This window comes from Oncorhynchus clarkii, chromosome 9, assembly GCF_045791955.1.
Source record: "Oncorhynchus clarkii lewisi isolate Uvic-CL-2024 chromosome 9, UVic_Ocla_1.0, whole genome shotgun sequence".
Taxonomy (NCBI): Eukaryota; Metazoa; Chordata; class Actinopteri; order Salmoniformes; family Salmonidae; genus Oncorhynchus; species Oncorhynchus clarkii.
In genome coordinates, this window is record NC_092155.1 from 53684303 (window position 1) to 53704599 (window position 20297).

The 20297-nt window shown below is 41.0% G+C and overlaps 3 protein-coding genes across 9 annotated transcripts in view; 1 reads left to right on the forward strand and 2 right to left on the reverse strand.

Annotated features, from left to right (window-relative positions):
• Positions 1–429: 429 nt before the first annotated feature.
• Positions 430–11529, reverse strand: LOC139416562 (nicotinamide nucleotide adenylyltransferase 1). Of its 3 annotated transcripts, none has more exons than XM_071165326.1 (5): positions 11337–11529; positions 7810–7961; positions 6886–7069; positions 2563–2687; positions 430–1681 (listed from the first exon to the last, which is right to left on the reverse strand). In XM_071165326.1, the coding sequence occupies exons 2-5, from the start codon at positions 7922–7924 to the stop codon at positions 1278–1280; spliced, it is 828 nt and encodes a 275-aa protein (XP_071021427.1). In that variant the 5' UTR covers positions 7925–7961; positions 11337–11529; the 3' UTR covers positions 430–1277. The 3 variants fall into 3 exon arrangements, with proteins under 3 accessions (XP_071021427.1, XP_071021429.1, XP_071021428.1); XM_071165328.1 differs by having other exon boundaries at positions 11383–11525; XM_071165327.1 differs by lacking the exon at positions 11337–11529 and adding an exon at positions 8975–9362.
• A 75-nt stretch (positions 11530–11604) lies between these two features.
• Positions 11605–14854, forward strand: LOC139416565 (leucine zipper and CTNNBIP1 domain containing). 2 transcript variants are annotated; one of them, XM_071165334.1, is made up of 7 exons: positions 11605–11953; positions 12221–12330; positions 12637–12772; positions 13157–13255; positions 13524–13619; positions 13919–14000; positions 14110–14854. In XM_071165334.1, the coding sequence occupies exons 2-7, from the start codon at positions 12230–12232 to the stop codon at positions 14166–14168; spliced, it is 573 nt and encodes a 190-aa protein (XP_071021435.1). In that variant the 5' UTR covers positions 11605–11953; positions 12221–12229; the 3' UTR covers positions 14169–14854. The 2 variants fall into 2 exon arrangements, with proteins under 2 accessions (XP_071021435.1, XP_071021434.1); XM_071165333.1 differs by having other exon boundaries at positions 11851–12075.
• A 1478-nt stretch (positions 14855–16332) lies between these two features.
• Positions 16333–20297, reverse strand: part of LOC139416563 (calsyntenin 1) — a 68369-nt gene continuing 64404 nt past the window's right edge. For all 4 annotated transcript variants that reach the window (XM_071165329.1, XM_071165332.1, XM_071165330.1 and 1 more), the window contains one exon: positions 16333–19644. In XM_071165329.1, the coding sequence (XP_071021430.1) occupies positions 19450–19644 (195 nt within the window). In that variant the 3' untranslated portion in view covers positions 16333–19449. The remainder of the gene's footprint in view (positions 19645–20297) is intronic.

The following is a 20297-nucleotide window of genomic DNA, read 5'->3' on the forward strand; positions in this document are numbered from 1 at the left end:
ATTCGGTCCTACTAAATTGAGCACCACCGTAGCTAGGCTAGGTTTTCGACCATTGATCAAGAAACAGAAGTTAATTTTAGAAATAAAACATGATAGGAAGCATTGGCAGCATTGCCTTTGTTGCTAAACCAACAAACAAAAAAATGAAGGGACAATCTGCAGTTTCAATCAACTCAGTGATTCCATACAGTGCCTCTACTAATGCAACAATTGAGTGGGTATTGTATCTACACTTCAATCAACTATTGTAATACATTTCATGTTATCAGAATAATGCTCATCTGATCAAGAAAGTTGATAGTAGAAAGGAAGACTAAGAAAAAAAGCTACTAATAACCTGCATTTGAAGCAAACAATAGGTGTGAATGGTTGGGATTTCCTCATTATAAAGATGTAGTTTTTTTCTTGGAGAGACAGCAATGACAGAAGTGTTCACAAGCTGCAAAACAAAGACAGCGTTTTATTTCTCTCAATACACACCATGCCGTTTGTATGTCGCTCTAGCCTACTATATCTGTAAACGGCTTCCATATATACCAACTGCCTTTGCCTGAGGGAATTAGTCAAACACACACACACACACACACACACACACACTAAAAACACAAAATGTACTCAAGGGTGGACGAGCTTGTTAATCACTGCATTGCGAAATGAAACATTTCTGTAGTTATACATCAGGCTCATTGTAAATCAAGGAATTCTCATTTGTACACAAATAATCATGGGTGTCGATCTGTGCTATTATATAGATAAAGTGCTCTAAGGACCAGATTGAGTGTTAGTGACAGATCAAGGGTTTACATTCTGGCGCTTGGGATTGCCACTACTTGGGTGCTTATACTTTTCTACAAAACACAGTTATTCATTTAAACTTTAGCAGATTCACCCATTCTCTGAGGAGATGCCACACAAGAGGCTATTCTGGTGCAAACTCATTCTAGCACTGGTGAGCAGTCTACTTCAACTGTTACAAAAATATACAAAAACATCTGTGCATTCATTCACAAATCTTCTCAAACCAGTAAAAGATAAATGCTTCTACTACACAGTCTCAAGTAGAGGAGGCCGGTGGGAGGAGCTGTAGGAAGACAGGCTAATTGTAATGGCTAGAAAATAAATTGCAAAGGTATCAAACATATGGAAACCACGTTTAATGCCCTTCCATCTATTCCATCCCACCCATTTCAATGAGCCAGTAATCCTATAGCTCCTCCCACCTGCCTTCAATGGTCTCAAGGCATTCAAGTTGGCAGCAGGCAACATGGCTGGCCACCTCAGCTGGAGGAGGGGCCGGTATGTCTCTGAAGCGGGGCAAGGACGACGTCAGCGTTCTTCTGCTCACTCTCGGCACTGTACAGGCCGTGCTCCCGGATGTAGCTCACCACCAGGTCCGGTAGTAAGTAGCGGACGGTCTGGCCCCGGCACAGGGCCCGACGCACGTGCGTGGCCGAGATCTCATTGGTTACCCACTCACGGACCACGTGGATGTTCTTGCGGTGCTTCCACAGCACCTCCGATTGGTGGATGAACTTGTGGGCGTCACAGCCGTTGCGGGTGATGCACACCAGGCCATAGCGGCCCACGATCTCGGCAATGTCCTCGTGCTTCCACAGGTTGGGAACGCCAAAGGACTCCAGGACGTCCGCGCCGCACAGAAGTTTCAGCTGAGGGCCGTTGTCTAAAGGGTTCATGGACAGATGAATAGTTTATTAACCCATACAAGACTGAAATGTGTCTTCTGCTGTACAGAACCTCTGATATAAACACACATTAGGCTAGAAAGTCTGAAGCAGTGGGTTTAAGTAAAAGTGTGTGAATTGCCTGATTTCTGAGAAGGATCTTTTCATCTTACGACTCACCTACACTTAAGAGACACGTATCATGGAATGTTGCCAGACAATGTCAAAAAGTTGGCCACAATGTTCTGCACTAGTAGAGACAGCCTGTGCCGGCAAAACATGTAACCAGCACCATTAGTTTTTATTACCTCAGGGCAGATCACTTGCTGTTCCACCATACCAGTCTTCAGGTGGTGTGACTAGTTGTCACTGGTTTCTATAACACCAAACCCTATGTGGGTGCTAATGTCCCAGACAGACAGTAGTATTCAACAGTTGCTGGCTCAATGAGTTAGAACAAGGTGCTGGCAACAATAGGGTTGCCGGTTTTAGTTTATTAATATGAACATTTAAAAATAAAAAACAAGCACATAACTTGAAAAAGCCATATATGCACGAGTAAAATCATCAAGGAAAAAGTCAGAGACTAAATTCCATTGTGGTTGAATTTCCAAATGGGCCAAATAATGAATGTCACTATCAATGGTTCCGTAAGTCACTTTGCATAATAAAATGACCAAAATTGTCATTACTAATCTGAGTGGAATTGATAGTAAGAAACAATACAGCAGCAATGAATCCCGATTGTGTTACCTGCCCTGGGTGTTACACAGCATCCTCCTCTCCAAAGAAGAGCTAGTAGGGACTTCTGGGTAGTAAGAAATGTGTGCATTTGTCTGTAGTCTCGGAATGCTCGTGGAAAATCTCTCTCCTTTTTTACCTCTCCTTGTGTGATACGAGGATGGATCCTCGAAAGAGTGCTTTGTCGCCTCAATCCTCCTCTTCTTTGCAGTGTCCACATAGTCATTGTTCTGTTCCGCTGTCATCAGTTCTTTATAATGATGCCTTAAGTGCAGACAACAATTCAATTGACACGAGGGAGATAAAGCCCAATGGAACCAAGCAAGGATCATGGCAGAGTAGCTTCACTTGTTATTATGGTTACAAAATGTCACAACTAAATTACTTTTTGGTCATTAATTTGATTTCAATAACTTTGAAGCAGACCTTTTGACTTGAACAAAACTTGCTATACATACTGTATTTGCCCATGGCTGAAGTAATCTGAAAGTAACTTTGAGACCTGAATGCTAAAACATTAAGGAGATAGAGGTGCTCAAAGTTAACAGTTTGCATACCCCACCCTACCATGAGTGCCGTAGGAAACTATTCAGACCCCTTGACTTTTTCCACGTAGCAAATTGATTAAAGAGTTTAACAATCTACACACAATACCCCATAATGACAAAGCAAAAACAGGTTTTTAGAAATGTTTGCTAATTTATAAAAAAAAAAAACTGAAATATCACATTTACATTAGTATTCAGACCCTTTACTCAGTACTTTGTTGAAGCACCTTTGGCAGTGATTACAGCATCGAGTCTTCTTGGGTTGCAATGAATCCCGATTGTGTTACCTGCCCTGGGTGTTACACAGCATCCTCCTCTCCAAAGAAGAGCTAGTAGGGACTTCTGGGTAGTAAGAAATGTGTGCATTTGTCTGTAGTCGCGGAATGCTCGTGGAAAATCTCTCTCCTTTTTTACCTCTCCTTGTGTGATGCTACAAGCTTGACACCTGTATTTGGGGAGTTTCTCCCATTCTTTTCTGGATCTCACTGCATTGTGTGGTTGAAGATGAGTTAAAGGGCACCAAGTGGCAGTTGATCTACCTAGGAAATGTAACTCCTCGCTCTCCTGAGCAAATACCCACCACCACCTTCTCTCCTATGTCAGCACTCCGTAGTGATGTAACAGACAAACTACAGACCTTGATGAGAGATCTCAGATAGCGAGCTGAATAACCTTGCTACACCCCAAGCCATAGCCTCAAGACCTGAACAGATCATTGAAGCCATCATCAGATGCTAGGGCCAAAATCAAAGCTCTCTGCAAACAGGTAGAAGAACTGAAGTATGCCATAGCTGCAATGATGATCCATCTAACTCAGACCAGCAACACATCCAGGGCCAAAGAGGAATGAAAACTTATTCTGCTATAACTGTGGTGAAGATGGCCACTCTTCCAGGAACTGTCAGAAAAGGAAAGAATGTAGAGGAATTCAACAGACGCTTCATCCATGCTCAAGGAAAATCAGGAAACAGCAGAGGGGACAGTAAATGAGCCTACAGTGTCTCCTGTGAAAGTGAATGGGAAAACCCTGTCATGCCATCCTAGACAGTGGCAAGCATCCACCGGCAGTTCAACAAAGACAACACATAATATCCAGCCTTTAGAAGGGATAACCTTGTGGGACCTAAGTGAGAGCAACTACCCCATGACGGCAACATCAGCATCACCATTGAGATCTCCTGTGATGCTGTAGACGTCCAGCAGCCTATTGAAACTCTAGCCCTTGTGTGTCCTGAGCCCCCCATGCAGGGAGACCCTCCATGCTCACTGGGACCAACCGTTCCAGACCAGCTACATTCCAATGCTTAATGTAGAAGGATGTCAGCGACATGAGGGCTGGTCTCCTTGTCTACCTGGATGACCTCATTGTGTTTGGGAAAACCTTGAAGGTGCATGAGGATAGGCTGATGAAGGTCCTGGACTGTCTGGAGGCCTGAGGCTTTCCATCGACAAGTGCCAGTTCTGCCAGACCTCAGTGAAATACCTGAGCCACAGTCTCCGATCAAGGTATCGATGCCCTCCCCTCATGGCCCAGACCAGAAAACCTCAAGGCCCTCCAGTCGTTTCTTGGGTTCTGTGGATACTACTGGAGGCAAATGAAAAGGATACACTTCTGTCGTAAGATCCCTCCATGAGATTACTAGAGGTCACGCCCCCAAGAGAAAATGGCAAGCCCACCAGTCCTCCCTCTAGAGTCACCTACCGGAAGGAGAAGGAGCTGTTTGGAAAACGATGGACAGCAGAGTGAGAGAGAGCCTTCCAGAACATCGTCGAACACCTCACCAGCTCACCTGTGCTTGCCTTCGCTGACCCTGAGAAGCTCTACGTCCTCCACATTGACACCAGTCTGAGTGGCCTGGGTGGAGTGCTGTACCAGGAGTACCCTGAGGGATGGAGACCAGTGGCTTATGCAAGCTGGACCTTGTCCAGGACATATAAGATCCAGCTCACAAGCTTGAGTTCCTGGGGCTAAAGGGGGCAGTGTCAGACAAGTTTCATGATTATCTGTACGGAGCTAAATTTCCTGATGCACAAGGACAATAACCACCTCACCTATGTGCAAGCCAGTGTCAAGCTGGATGCTACAGGCCAGAGGGGGATGGCCACTCTCGCCAACTACGAGTTCAAGTTGTAGTACAAGCTAGAGCGAGTGAACATTGCCGCCGACGCCCTGTCAAGATGTCCACACATGAGTGCTGAAGAGGCTGGAGACTGGGTTGAAATCCCCTCACCAGGAGTCAGAGCCACTTGCCAAGCGAGCCACTTGCCACTCTTCAGACAGTATCTCAGAGTGTGCATCTAGGAACATAAGGGCCCAGCCCGAGGATGAAGCCTTTGTGAACTTCACTGCTCTAAAGATGGACTATCCTGCGTGAGGATCTGCAATGTGCTCCGGGACTCAGTAATATACACTGTCAGCAAGGCCATTTCCAGAGGCTACAGTGTTCACCCTGACTGCACCTGTCGCAGTTAACCCAGAACCCAAAGGAGCCACAGAAGATGGACTGGAGAGGGACCCTGAAGAGGAAGCTGTCCAGCCCTCCCCAGACCCACAGTGGACACTCAGGCCATCCCAGAACTGCCAAACAAGAGTGTGGTGAAGGCACTAGTTAGGCTGTCTTATGAGGAGTTAGGTACACCGCACAACACTACCGTATTACACCGAGGTATACAGGTATTTTGTATAATAAGGGTATTTCTTTTCTTGGATGAAACATGAATGTTTCTGTGTACTTATGTCAAGCTATGACACATTGACGATGCTGTGTGTGTATCAACATATTGCATTCTGAGGTCAAAGGTGTTGGGTCTTGTCGGGAGGCTACGTTTATTTTGTGAGGGGTGTATGTAACTCCTGGTTAATTTGTTGTTTTGTAGCACAGACTATTACTTATTGTGTACTGACCATTGTTGCATGTGAGACATATTTGGGAGGTGGACCAGTTGCTAGTGAACAGTGCGACGTATGAGAAAGAACTACAAGCAATCAACATTTTCTAATTAGCCGTTTAAAGTTGTATAACTCACTGACCAGTGAAAATAATAGTATATATGATGAACAATTAGTTGAGGATCCCCGACCACCATGAGTACAGTGAGGGATTTGTTGCTTGTACTTTCTCAGACAGCGGATCAACTGTCATCAACAAGCTCCTCTTTTTGTCTCTCAACCGCTACACCGAGAGACAGCGTTAACATGGTCGTGAATTGCCACTGGTCGTGGTAAAAGAGAGGAGTTCAGAGTTTGAGTGGTCCCATTTTAATTGAAGAGGACCGTTTTAGTTTTTGTTTCACAAAAGGAACTGTGTCGGGCCATTCCAGTGTGTTTTATTGGGACAGCCACAGGTCTGTTGACTAGAGGTTTCCATTCACGAGCAGCCCCTCAATCACGCACCAGTAAAGCTTGGAATGGATTCTTGGACACAGAACCAAGTTTATTTGGGACTGAGAATTTTTCTTGTTTCTTTTATTAGTTTAAGGGAGGGGATCCCCATTTTAAAGTATCTATGAGCATTCTGAGGTGTTAAACCCTGGTACTAGGTACAAACTGATATGAACTCCGGTCCCTCAGAAGAGAGTGCCACATTTGCATTTGTGAAATTATTTTGACAAGATATGAAAGTAAAGGGCTTTGTGTTTCTAGATCCGTATCACAATTGAGAATGGGTTCACGTTTACATGTGTTTTTTGGCTGCCAGTGCCAATCTACCTCTGAAAATAACATAAGGTCCTTGGACCTTAAGGAGTAACAGTAGGTTCCTTAAGAGTACATCTTGGCCTAGGTTACCCTGGATAAATGTAATACAAGAGTCTTGCAGTGCAAGTAATGCTTTTTTTCATTTTGTATCACACAAACTCACCAAATCAAAATATATTTGACAACCCCTCTTCACACACAAATTATCAGCACTCACCGCATCACTTTAGCTGTCTCCACCCATTCAGGCTGCTGGCTCTCCCATGCATCTACCTTGATCCAGTCAGAGGTGTCTGTGGCCAGCCTGGCCATATCTACACGGTGACAGGCCTCAATCAGACCCTTCTTCTTATAGCCGTCACCCACTGCAGAGATGATGCCCCTCACCACTATGTACTGTCCTGAGAGTACATAGAAAGAAAGAGGAGTTAAGCCAGCTAATTCTGTAGAGCACACAATGACAATACAAATTCAGTAAAATACAAAATACTACCACTCTTATTTGACTAGATCTGCTTCTCATAATTTGGAAGCAATGCAAATGTCTGAGGAAGTAGGTCCTAAACTCATAAAACACAAAGTGATGATTTACAAATGTATAATCTAAAGAGAAATCTACTGCAGCCCCCGTTCTGCCAGTCAAATTCTGTTAAAGGTCCCAAAAAGCACACACATCCCTGGGTCGCTCGTCTTTTCAATTTGCAGCAGCTAGCGACTGTAACAAGCTGTAACAAACACTCAAACTGGATTCAGTCATTCAAAGACTGAATCATGGACACTACTACTGACAGTTGTGGCTGCTTTGCATGATGTATTGTTGTCTCTACCTTCTTGCTGTTGTCTGTGCCCAATAACGTTTGTACCATGTTGTTGTCATGTGTTGCTTCTTTGCTATGTAGTTGTCTTAGGTATCTCTTTATGTAGGGTTGTCTCTCTTGTCATGGTGTGTGTTTTGTCCTATATTTTTATTTTATTATATTTAATCCCAGCCCACATCCCCGCAGGAGGATTTTTGCATTTTGGTAGGCCGTCATTGTAAATAAGAATGTGTTCTTAACTGACTTGCCTAGTTAAATAATGGTTAAATAAAAAAATAAAAAAAATGTAAATCTGTTGACAGACCACAAATGATCAGACATACCTGTATCTTCCAGGTAATCCCGTGCCAATTCAAACATACGCAGGTGCATATTGGTTATGGGGTTGAAAGACCCACAAGCCAGCAGAACCACTTTGGTTAGATCTTGAGGCTCCATTGATTACAGTACATAGGAGCTAGAAGGACAGTCTAGGCTGAAAGAGAGAAACATACAAAGATATGTTGACAAAGCTGTGTGACCGGGAGGGTTTAGATTTCAAAACTCTTTACTGAATGTGTTGTGTGGATGTGTCTTGCCCATTGCACAGTTCACTTTGATGCCTTTGACACATTTCATTCTAATATTTCATAGTATTTCTGACAAGATAATAAAACATTTAAAAAACTGTAAAGGGGCGAATACTTTTTCCAAGGCTCTTTGTACAGCGGTTTGAACAATTCTGTGGCTAATCCATTTTGCATTACTTTAAATGGGATAGGCTAAACATGACATATGAATAGAATCTGAGCACAACTTTCCCAGCGTCGTCTGAGTTTGGCCGGGGTAGTCCGTCATTGTAAATGAGAATTTGTTCTTAACTGACTTGCCCAGTTAAATACAAAGGTTAAATAAATAAAATACAAATAAATGAATGAAGCCCATAGATGGAATGTTGGTAGCATAGGTCTATGTATGCCTTACTGTGTAAGCCTACTACATAATGATATCAATATTATGGGCTTTTGACTTGCAAAAGTGAAAGTGTGCAACTGAAAGAGCTTTAAGAGATGCACCATGTAACGTTAACCTTGGAATGCCCCAGTGTTGCCTAATTAGCTCAGATTGTCCGTAATGAGGTTCAAACTCACAACCTTTGGGTTGCTTGGCATTCGCTATATTACACTCATCCAGCCACCCTACTTTCCTTGATGCCTTAACATACTAAATGGAGTTTCTCGAATTGACATATAGAATAATAAGAAATGCGCCAAGAACAGATTGCAACAATAACTTTTTAACTACTTTGCAACTATTTAGCATGTTCGCTAACCCTCTACACGCAACTCATAAACGTAAACCCTAGCCTAGCTAACGTTAGCCATCTAGCTAGGATTCGTAACATACATTTTGCAATTCGCAACATATTGTACGTTTTGCAAATGTTGTTAAATGTAATACGAATTTTAACGTTAATTGGGTAATGGACATCCACAAACGAATACATACCATACGAAACGTAACATGTCATACTAAATGGAGAGTCTCGAAATGCTCTGAGACCAGGTTGCTACGAGGGGTCTCAAAGCCTCGGTTAGGTTCGGTTTGCTCCGAGCCAGAAGTAAACGTCTGTGCCATTTACTCCCTTAAAAAGACAGTAGCTTGAAAAACAAGGAAACTTCCATTTGTCCCTCTAGAGAGACTGTACGCAACAACATACAGTAACACTTCATCAAAATCTGTCAGACTCAATCTAAGATAAATCAATAAATATGTAATTCGTTTTTACTTAAAGGTCTTAGTCGCGCGATTTTACAGTTAACTAAGACGTTTGGTGCAGTATTTCTCAAGTGAAAAAAATTGCACAAAAACTAGTCTTCTGTCACTGAACGACAACAAAAACTTAATTGAAGAATGACTACTGCTGACCAATCACCGACGAAGAGGCGTAGACTTCCGAACTTCAGTTTATTTATTTTTTATTTAATCTTTATTTAACTAGGCTTAAGTCAGTTAAGAACAAATTCTTATTTACAATGAAGCCCTACCCCTGCCAAACCCTAACCCGGACGATGCTGGGCCAATTGTGTGCCGCCCTATGGGACTCCCAATCACAGCCGGTTGTGATACAGCCTGGAATTGAACCAGGGTCTGTGGTGCATTAGACCGCTGCTCCACTCTGGAGCTTGACTCAAAAAAAGTGATAAGTGCTATCTGATATCCTTGGGACGTCCATACCCTAGACCTAAACCTAACCTCAGCCCCCTCTTCTTCAGTGGGGTTTAACAGGAAGTCTTCAATACTCCATGGAAATTGAAGGCTATTTCGATCATCTAGCTAAAATATAAGCCTATTTTGACTAACAAGCCATGGCAATAGACAATAAAACAATCCTGAAAACATTTTTCTTCTATATCATGGCGGTCCACAAACAATAGTTTAAGTGCATGCCGCCACCTACTGTGCAAGAATGTATGATCAATCATGATCGGCCCAATTCTGTACTACCATGAAAATAAATTCTAAACCAAATAAATCCCTAACTTTTACCACAACCTCCCCAAAAACCCCTCCCCATTAAACTGTATCTCTGTCATGCTGAAACACTCCACCCTTAGCATTGTTCAGCATGTCAACAACCATTTCAACAGTAACATCTGTTACCCCCAATATATCTCTTTTGCCATCTCCACAATAACCTTCAACCTGTTATTTTTGCTTTCCACACCCCAAGTTGTACTGATAATCTTAGCAATATAATTCATTATCAAAGTGTCCTTTGACAAGGCACATTCATGAGCACACGATTTTTTAACAGGCCTCAAAATCATGCCAGGACCATCAGAAGCACCAGCCCCGACAGTAGACCCACTACAGGTACATCCGTGTATGCTCCATCAGTCCGCACTGTAGTTCTACCAATCTGTTTTATGGCCTCTGCATACGATACAGGATCAGTCATGATGTATCTCTGAGCCTCTCTCTGTACCTTGCATCCACCAAATGCTGCACTGTGTTCTCCCCCACAATTACAGCACTTACCCTTCACACTGCTTCCACATTCACCGTAATCATGTGCGCCTTCACACTTGGCACATATTTTCTTTCCTTTACACTGAGCAACTACATGTCCCATTCTTTGGCATTTAAAACACCAAAGTGCATGGGACAAATGATCTAACACTGAAACTAAGGAATCTTATCTGTACTTTTCCCGGCAAGACTTTCTCAAACCTCACAATCACTGATAACCTTTCACTTATTTGATCCTCTTTCATCTGTGAACATAGATATATTGGGACCCCAGTGAGGAATACCCTTAACCTAGCATAAGCACCAGGTACATGGCTTTTAATCTTCATCCCATTCAATGTTTCTATTTTCAATATCTTCCCCTTGTTCCCACACAATATTAACAATCTACCATTTCCAATGAAGCGAGCTAATTTCACTTCACCTACCTCTTTCTCTGCGGCATTACCTTCAACCAAGTTAGTCAGATAGGGTGTAAGTGAGACCCTGTGGTCTCATCAAACACAATCACCACTTTCCACTCCAACACATCACTACTCTTGTATCCTACCTTGGCCCTCTTTAAGCGTTCTTTACAAGACGATCCACTACTTTCTGTACCATGATCTCTCTTCTTCCTATGTCTTTTCACTACCGAACATTCCGGCCCTTGACCCTCACGTTCCATACCATCTATACTGACACCCATATTGTTCTCATTCCAGCACAGCTGCTGCTTCACCAACTTTTCCTCAATTTCCTCCATTTCATCTGCACTACACGCCGCCATTTCCCATGAACCTCTTACCACATTTCTGCAATAGCGAAACAAGACTCAACGATATCAAACAACTCTCACTTGTGATCAAACAATCGGTCTCATTCGTTTCTAGTCGCCTCCTTACACAGTTCAACCACAAACGTGTCAATCCCTCAATCTTTCCAGATCCCTGAAAACATTCGCTTGATGTTCCCAAAATACAAGGAACCTAACACTAAAATGACTCTTTAAAATGTAATGCACTTTCTGTATTACTAATCGGTCTTTGATTGGAGAGGATTAAAATAGAGACATATGATTGGACAAAAAATAACCGGAAAGGACAAGGCCGCACCCACGGAATAAGAGTCAAGTCTAGATGGGATTCAGCTTTTGTCAGATGTACGTAAATAATTTTTTGTTGTTGCATTTTAGCTAATCCTAACAATTTTCTAACTTTAACCAAATTCTCCTAACCTTCGACATTTAACAGGCTACGTAATTTCTCATAAACCGGCTACGAAAAGTCAATTCTGACAAATGCTGGATCCCTTCTATCCATGACCACGAACAAGAGCTACGTTCACAACTCCCACACTCCCCAATGTTTTTTGACAGTATTTTGTAACACATTTCATGGAGAAGTATTCAAATATATGTTCACCTCTTTCCTAAATTGATTGTGTTGAGGCGAGTTATATTTTTCTAACGATCAGGTGAGGATTACTTATTTAATTTTTTCAAGCCAGCAGCTAGACAACTATAGCCACAGGCTAGACTACTACACGCACAAAAAAACTGTCTCAGTCAGATGAATCTGGCGGCCAGTGGGAACAAGGTAGCTAACTATAGTAGCTAGCTAATAGCGAATGTTATTCTTCATGTCAAAGGATAGACCGCTCCATTGTGTTTGTAGCTAGGTAGTTAATCCACAAGTGATACATGAAATTGAACTATTTACTCACTAAATATGATATTTGCAGGGTGGAAGCATGGCTTCTCGTGGCAAATCAGAAACTGGGAAACTAAAACAAAACATGGAGGAGCAACTGGACAGATTGATGCAACAGCTCCAAGATTTGGAAGAGTGCAGGTACTCTCATCATCAGTCATTCCTAACTGTGAACATAATGTGGGTTGTCTGGATGTTCCACACACAGAACTAGAATTAATTCAGTGTATTATATTTATAAGATTCCACTAAGGGATGTAGCATGGAACTTAGACCACATATGTGTAGAGTGGATGTTCCACTCACAGAATTAGAATGAGTCATTATATTCATTCTATTTCTATGATTCCACAAAGTGATACATGTAGTATTAATGGAATTTAGAGCACATCTCTGTACACCCATAGATTTTGTTCCTCCATTACCAGGGCTCTCTGTTTATTCTAGAGAAGACCTAGAAGAGGAGGAGTATGAGGAGACCAAGAAGGAAACCCTGGAGCAGTTGAATGAGTTCAATGAGTCTCTGAAGAAGATGGTGACAGGCAACATGACACTGGTGGATGAGCTTGGAGGAATGCAACTGGTAGGGACTTTGGATGACCAGATATTAAAATTAAATAGAATATTATGAATATAAATAATATACTTCAAGGAAATCAAACTCATTCCATGGAGGTTTGAGTGTCTGCTGTTTTTTGTTAATTCCTTTAAATGTGTGTCCAATTAAGACCAAGACAACTAGGTGATGGCAGTTCCTAAATAATCAATTATCAATCAAGTACAAGGAAGGAGCGAAAACCCAGACACTATACCATACAGGAAATGAGTTTGACACCCCTGATCTAATGTATCTCTATGGGCCATACACTGTCATATCATAAGAGTGGCATAATATTATAACGGGTAATGACAAACCATAATGTTGTCATGATGCATGACATGGGAGAACTGTCCTTTTCTTCATTAGGCAATCCAGGCTGCCATCAGCCAAGCTTTCAAGACCCCCGAGGTGATCCGAATGTTTGCCAAGAAGCAACCGGGGCAGTTGAGAACCAGATTAGCAGAGGTTTGTCGGAAGCACTGTTCATCTATGTATTTTATGTACATTATTGTTTGTACATCATTTGATACATTTAATATCAAAAGTAAGCTTTACATTCTAAAACCTGTTCAGTTCATGGAATGCTTTGAGGGACACATATTAATCGTGGACTAAAAAGCATGGTCAATGGAGAATCTCTATTGAAATAGCTTTTTAATCCAGGACTAAGATTAATCTGTGACTGGGAAACTGCCCCTGAAAGTTTAGCCGAATGGTGTGAAATTCTCTGTAGATGGACCGTGATGTCATGGTGGGAAAACTTTCGAGGGATGTGTACACTCAGCAGAAGGTGGAGATCCTCACTGCCTTGAGAAAACTGGGCGAGAAGGTAAAAGGCCCGTTGTACCAGTGTACTGTGATCCCTTCTTCATATAGCTTAAACTTGTGATGAATACTGTAAGAGAAAGTGGCATTGAATATTTTGAAAATCTGCTATGATGGAATGGTAATTCGTATAACATACAAAATGTAACCATCTGGAGTTCAATAAATTGTATGCTATATATGACAGTCATTAACTGTCATTTCATTTAGTGAAATACTATAACAGGGGTCTTATGACTATGGTGTGGATTAATGGTCTTTCCTCAGTTTCACTCTTTTCATTTCTCTTTGTTCTTCCTGCAGCTTACAGTCGAAGACGAGACTTTTCTGGCTGAAAATGTGACCGCAACTCTCAGCCAATTTGAAAAAATCACTGCAGACCTCGGTGAGCTTTAACTCCACTGCACTTCTTATTTTTTTTACGTGTTACTATACCATGAGATCCAACCTCAACAATGTAAACTACTGTACTTAACCAGCATCTCACTTTTCAGGATCAGAAGACAAGATAATGGCTTTAGCTAGTTCTGGTGTGGAGAAAACCAAGGTATAGAGGATAATCAGGTGTTGTCCAATGTCTGTTGTTGTTTAACATCAAGTGTTTCCACCCAATAACAGTGCCATAATATTGATAATGTAAATCAGTCATGCACTTAGACCGTACTTGCTTTTAAAGAGTAAAGTTAACCTTTTGTACACTTTTTTTTCTTTTTCTGATGATTGTAAAACTTGGTATGCATTTGGTACTAGAGTATTTGAGTAGAGTAGTCTATTTATAATTTGAACAGTTAGACAGTCCATCGGTCATCCTTTTTGTTAAGTGTGGCTCAGACATTTTGAAGGCTTTAAATTCAGTTTTCATACGGATTGTCTTCATGGCTAAATCATTTTGTTTTAGCTCTTGGATTGAATTATTTTTCCTGCATAACTGTTCATGTCAAAATAAATAAATGAATCATTGCAGTGTTAAATATGCAACGCTGGGCTTAAATGTGATTGCATAACACACCAACTTGAACCAGCTCTGATTCTTAATTGAGAGGAGCCTGAAAATGTCAATCTAAAGTCAGTTTACAGTGTATATGCATCATTTTGGATGTGTAGTGTGTTTGATGTATGACAAAATACTTTCTAAAAATGTAGTCATAAGTGGTATAAGTTTCTCTGATTTATGTATTCCTAATATAAAGTTACATTTCTCAATCTGTCTCATTAAATATGGTAGTGTTGTGGTTAAAACACATTGCCATTATTCTATACACTAGTTCTGTTCTTTCAGCACCAGGGGGCACCATGATCAAACATTTCTATTTATAAGCAACACCAGTGCTCTGACTCCCCTGACAGTCTTATAACTGAGTGGATTTGAACTAGCGAAGCCGGTGGGGGAGGCATGCCTTGCTCGAATGGACCGGTAATCTGCACCGCTCGGTCATATTGTCAAGAATGGAGCATGGTGTATTTATTTTCCATGAAATGTAAGTTAGAATTGAAAAGTATAATTGGGAAGGCAGAAAGCATTTATATCAAAAGTAATCACTTTTGCATGTAGAATCCTACTCATTACTCCACATGGCTGAAGCGGCAGTCATAGTTTCACAGAGTTCAGAATTAGCCAGGCTGCATCCTTTTCCATGTGTACTTGCACACTTCCTCTTATGTAGAACCATTGTATTGGTGTAATCATTGGCTAGAGAATGTTTCCACCATGCGGCGGTGTGCAAGTGCACACTTTAGTAAAAAGGCAAGGGCAGATACAGCAGACCTCAAGTACAGAGAATGACACCAGTCTTAATTAAAAGTGTGAACTCATAATATAGAACAGAACATTATCCAGACACATTTGTACTTTCTCATCCTTTATTTTGTTCACGAGCAAGCATCAACTTCACTACAATTTGCCTTTCAATTGGTAGAAAAGTGAGAGCAGCCCCAACAAGCACAAAAGGAAGCGTTCAACAGTTCTGAAAACATTGTCACCTTCCATTTTTGAGCAAAGATAAAAAATAAACCAAAAATGTTTGAGTGGTGTGGACTTGTGAAAACAGACAATCCGAGAATCAGTAGTATACATGTCCCCTCTCCCACTCAAATCTCACAGTTCCACATGTAATATACAGAAAATTGTTGTTTTCATTAGAAGTGATTCATGCAACGTAAACACCCGTTGAATCCCAAAGCTCATATGTCTGCTGGATGGACAGCGACATTCATTCAATGGAAAGGAAAATGTCCAAGGGGCTGATCAAAAGTATCACAGAACTTGACTTGAGGCCCAAGCTCCACTGACTGGCACAAACAGTTGTAAACTCTGGCCCCTTGGAATGGTGGCTGTTCAGTAGTATGTTTGATTTGTACTTTTCAATAAATAAAGAAAATGTTTAAAAGGGAGATGAGAATGTTAAATTGGCAATGGACTGTGACAAAATGAGCGTGAGAAATTTGGAGAGAATAAGATTATACTCTTGTTCTGGTGAATTTCATGCTGCCCTCAACAACTTTGTCTGCAAATCAGGCAATAATACACTGTTCAAAATTACCGTTCACTATACACAAATAGGTAACTTTATACCCACATATGCTGCCTAGAGCATTTTAATATTGTACATATTTTTAGAAGTGGATTTCCTCAATATGATGATTCAGTACAATATCTATAGAGGATACAATATGGTCCTACTTTTGCTACACATAAACATAGACACATGACACCTATGTAAAACATTAACTTTTAATAAAACTAGCAGTGGACTATTATTACTACAAAATTAAATAAAATCACTTCCCCCAGCTCTGTAAGAAATCTAGCATTAAATAGTTACAAAATAAAAGTTGCCACAACTAAAAGAGCGTGGATGAGTGTTTTGTTAGTTGTGTTAATGCGCTGTGATCGGCAAAAGGCACTCCCAACTTGGGCCAGCTCGAACCTGACCCCCTTATTGGGCCCTAGTCATTTTGAAGGGGAGACTGTTCACCACATTTCAACAGTTGACCAAAAATAATAAATACATTGGACCTAACAGAAATGTGATTGAGCGACTCCAGACATATGGTTTTGCTCAAACCCTCAAAAGTTACTTGGAACGGTCTCCAAAAATGACTTTATATGAAACTTGCAAAGCATAAAATGGTACACTTGTGTTACTTGAGCCATTGTGTATTTGGCCTCTAAAAATAGATTAACATGCAAAGTATAAGACTTCCTTTATAAACCTTTCCAACAGTTTTCCAACTTTGTCATGCCTCACCTTTACTCACTTTACTTTTAAGTTTGACTAAAATTCCCAAAGTCATGCCATAAAACATACTTATGAAAGTTTTGCAGAATGTACATAATTCATTTGGATTCCTAAAACGGTGGAATAACGTTAACCTGTTTGAGGGTTACAAATCCTTTACCACGTGTTTTTTTTTTTAAGATATTGAGATGAATAAGCAGTGATTTTTGAGAGGAAATATAGAGGTTAACATCTGACATCTTTTCAATTAATTGTATAAGTTTTATACTAATACCAGAGGGAAAACAAGTTTACCAAATGTAAACAAATATCTTAGAACAACTCTACAGTACAGTTCCATGTACAATAAAATCTAGTGGTCTACTGCAAAAAAACATTTCATTTTAAAGATTCAAACAAGGACAAAGAAGACTACATTTTAAAGAGTTCTCATATCACAACAATGTGTCAGCAGTCACATATTTATTCGTATTTGTTATGACTTATTTGAAGGTTTCAATATCCTTCAAATAAGTAAAACTGCAGTGAGACTACGCTCAACTGTAATGAGAAAACCGTTTTAAAATGCATCTAATATATTATTTCAGGTTAAATAGCCATGCCATGAAAAAAATCCTTAAAAAAGATGTTTTTTTGCAATGAAGCAGACAAAATGTTCTCGCATTTCATTTCTCTTCCAAAGAACGACAGCAGCCGTGCTATTGAATTGAGCCCTCCTAAAGCTAGACGAACCATACGCCTCAGGTCCGTCTGTATGCTGAGATTCGTTTGTATTTTTGTTCTAATATTTTTGATGCAATATGGAAGGGCTTTTTAAAGCTGCAGATGGAGTGTAGTTCTCTGCTGGTCCTAATGTGCTAGCAGAAATATTAATATCTACACTCATTGTGAATTCATAGCGGAACTGCAGAAGCTGGCTGTTTTCTTAGTACCTTAAGCTACATCGGACTGTGGTTTACTGAACGTGATCATCTTGACCTCAAATTACCTTCTGTACAATAACAGACGAGAATGGGAATTAAATACATTGTCGCCTTGAGTACAGAATTGCCACCTGTGCAAGTCAAGCAAAGAAATAATCATAATTTGGTGGGTGCTTATATTTGTCCTATTTCACACGTGAATTGGAAGTGTGTTTTTTTTGCATATCCCAACTCTCCCTGAGACACCGTCGGAGAGTGGGGTCTCGGCCATGGTCTGACATTATCAACAGCGACCCTGGAGCAATTAAGATGATCTGTCTTGCTTAAGGGCACATTGACAGATTTATCAACTTGTCGGCTCGGGGATTCGAACTAGCTACCTTTCAGTTACTGGCCCAATGCTCTAACCGCTAGGCTACCTCCCGCCTCTTATGTATATAGCATGTGAGGAGTGTGGCATTGTGAGGAGCCGAAAGCAAAACCGACCAGTCCTGTCCCCACTAAGCAAAGAAATAACTACCTCCTTGCAAATTAAAAGACAAAATGAGCAACATTTTGCCATAGAAACCTTTGTGTACAGTTCTGGGTCTGGGTTGCTCTTCTTGAAGCGGACATTTTGTACAAGTATGACGGAAGAGCTTTGCCAAAAAATGTGCAACATGCTATAGCCTTTGTGACACAAATATTCTACACGACGTACTGCGTCTTTTTAGATATTGGACCCATTTGTTTAGGCCTTCACTAACACATTGACTAATTACATGGTTTCTTCATATTTACAAAATATTAAAAAGCAATTTATTCATCTACACATATGACTTGTTCAAATATCCTCATGCACTAAAAGGAGAAAAATGTAAATATGCGGTCTACGTGTCTGAAACGTAATCTCGTTTCACTCTCCGGACTACAACTCAAGCACAAAGAAAGAAAAAAAAAGTCAAAGCTTCTCTCGTTTAGCGGCAAACAAATCTAAAAACAGATGTGCAAGGAATATACATTTAAAAAAATCATTATCCATTTTGAAAGCCTTACATCAGTAAAGAACTAAACAAAAGTGCAAGGTTGTTTCCTCACGGTAGCTCAAAACAAAATGCAAATGTTGGCCAAGTCTTCCCGGGAATAAAACATTAAAAATTAAAAAAGTAAGAAATCAGCGATCCGGTGATTACTATACTACACAGAGTACCACCACTAAGATGACGACAGGGAAACCTTGACAATATATCGCTTTTAAGGGGGATTTGTGTTTTGTTTTTACATCATGGCTCCTCGGTAAGGAATTTGTAAGGGTGTGCCCCCACTGTTTAGGAGGGGTAGTGAGGATGAGAAACTCTATGAGTCATGTGTGTTAGAGTATGTATATGAGTGTGTGAGAGAAGTGTGTGTGAGAAGTGTGTGTATCACAAGAGGCTGCTGAGGGTAGAACGGCTCATAATAAATGGCAGGAACGGAGCAAATGGAATGGCATCAACACCTGGAAACCATGTGTTTGATACCATTCCACTCCTGCTCCAGTCATTACCACGAGCCCGTTCTCCCCAATTAATGTGGCACCAACCTCCTGTGGTGTGTATGTGTATATGAGTGTGTGTGTTGCTTGTGTGTGTAATAAGTGTGTGTTTGCATGTGCATGTAAAAATGTATGAGTGTGTGTATGTGTGTGTGTCTGTTAGTAGGTGAGTGTGGAGTCGTCCCACTCCAGCTGCTGCTGTCTGCTGGCACCCTGCTGGTCCTCTGGCTCTCCGGCCTCCTCATCCTCGCTGCTCTCCGACTCAGCACTTGTGATGTCATCTTCCTCCTCACCTTCCTCGCTCTCCTCCTCTTCTTCTTCCTCCTCCTCACTGCTGTGCTGGTCCTCATAAGTCTACCAGAGGAAAGAGGGTCAGTCTTTCACACATTATTAAATGATTATGAGAAAGATCTGAAGGAAGTGGAGGAACCCGATCAGCAGCTGCGTAGGCTGTTACCAACACTTATGCTGCTGCCATACGGTTAACTATTATTATTTATCCTGATACCCAGTCACTTAAACCTAATCCCCATCCACATGTAAATATCTACCTCAAATACTCCAGTATCCCTGCACATTGTGGGTTTGGTATTGGCACTGACCCTTTTTATAGCTTCCTCTTTTTTTCCTGTGTTGCCTTTATTATTTCCACACACACACACACACACACACACACACACACACACACACACACACACACACACACACACACACACACACACACACACACACACACACACACACACACACACACACACACACACACACACACACACACACACACCCCGTCAAAAGTTTGGACACCTACTCATTCAAGTGTTTTTCTTTATTTTTCTATTTTCTACATTGTAGAATAATAGCGAAGACATAAAAACTATGAAATTACACATATGGAATCATGTAGTAACCAAAAAAGTGTTAAACATATTTAAATATATTTTATATTCTTCAAAGTAGCCACCCTTCGCCTTGGTGACAGCTTTGCACAGTGATGTAAAGTACTTAAG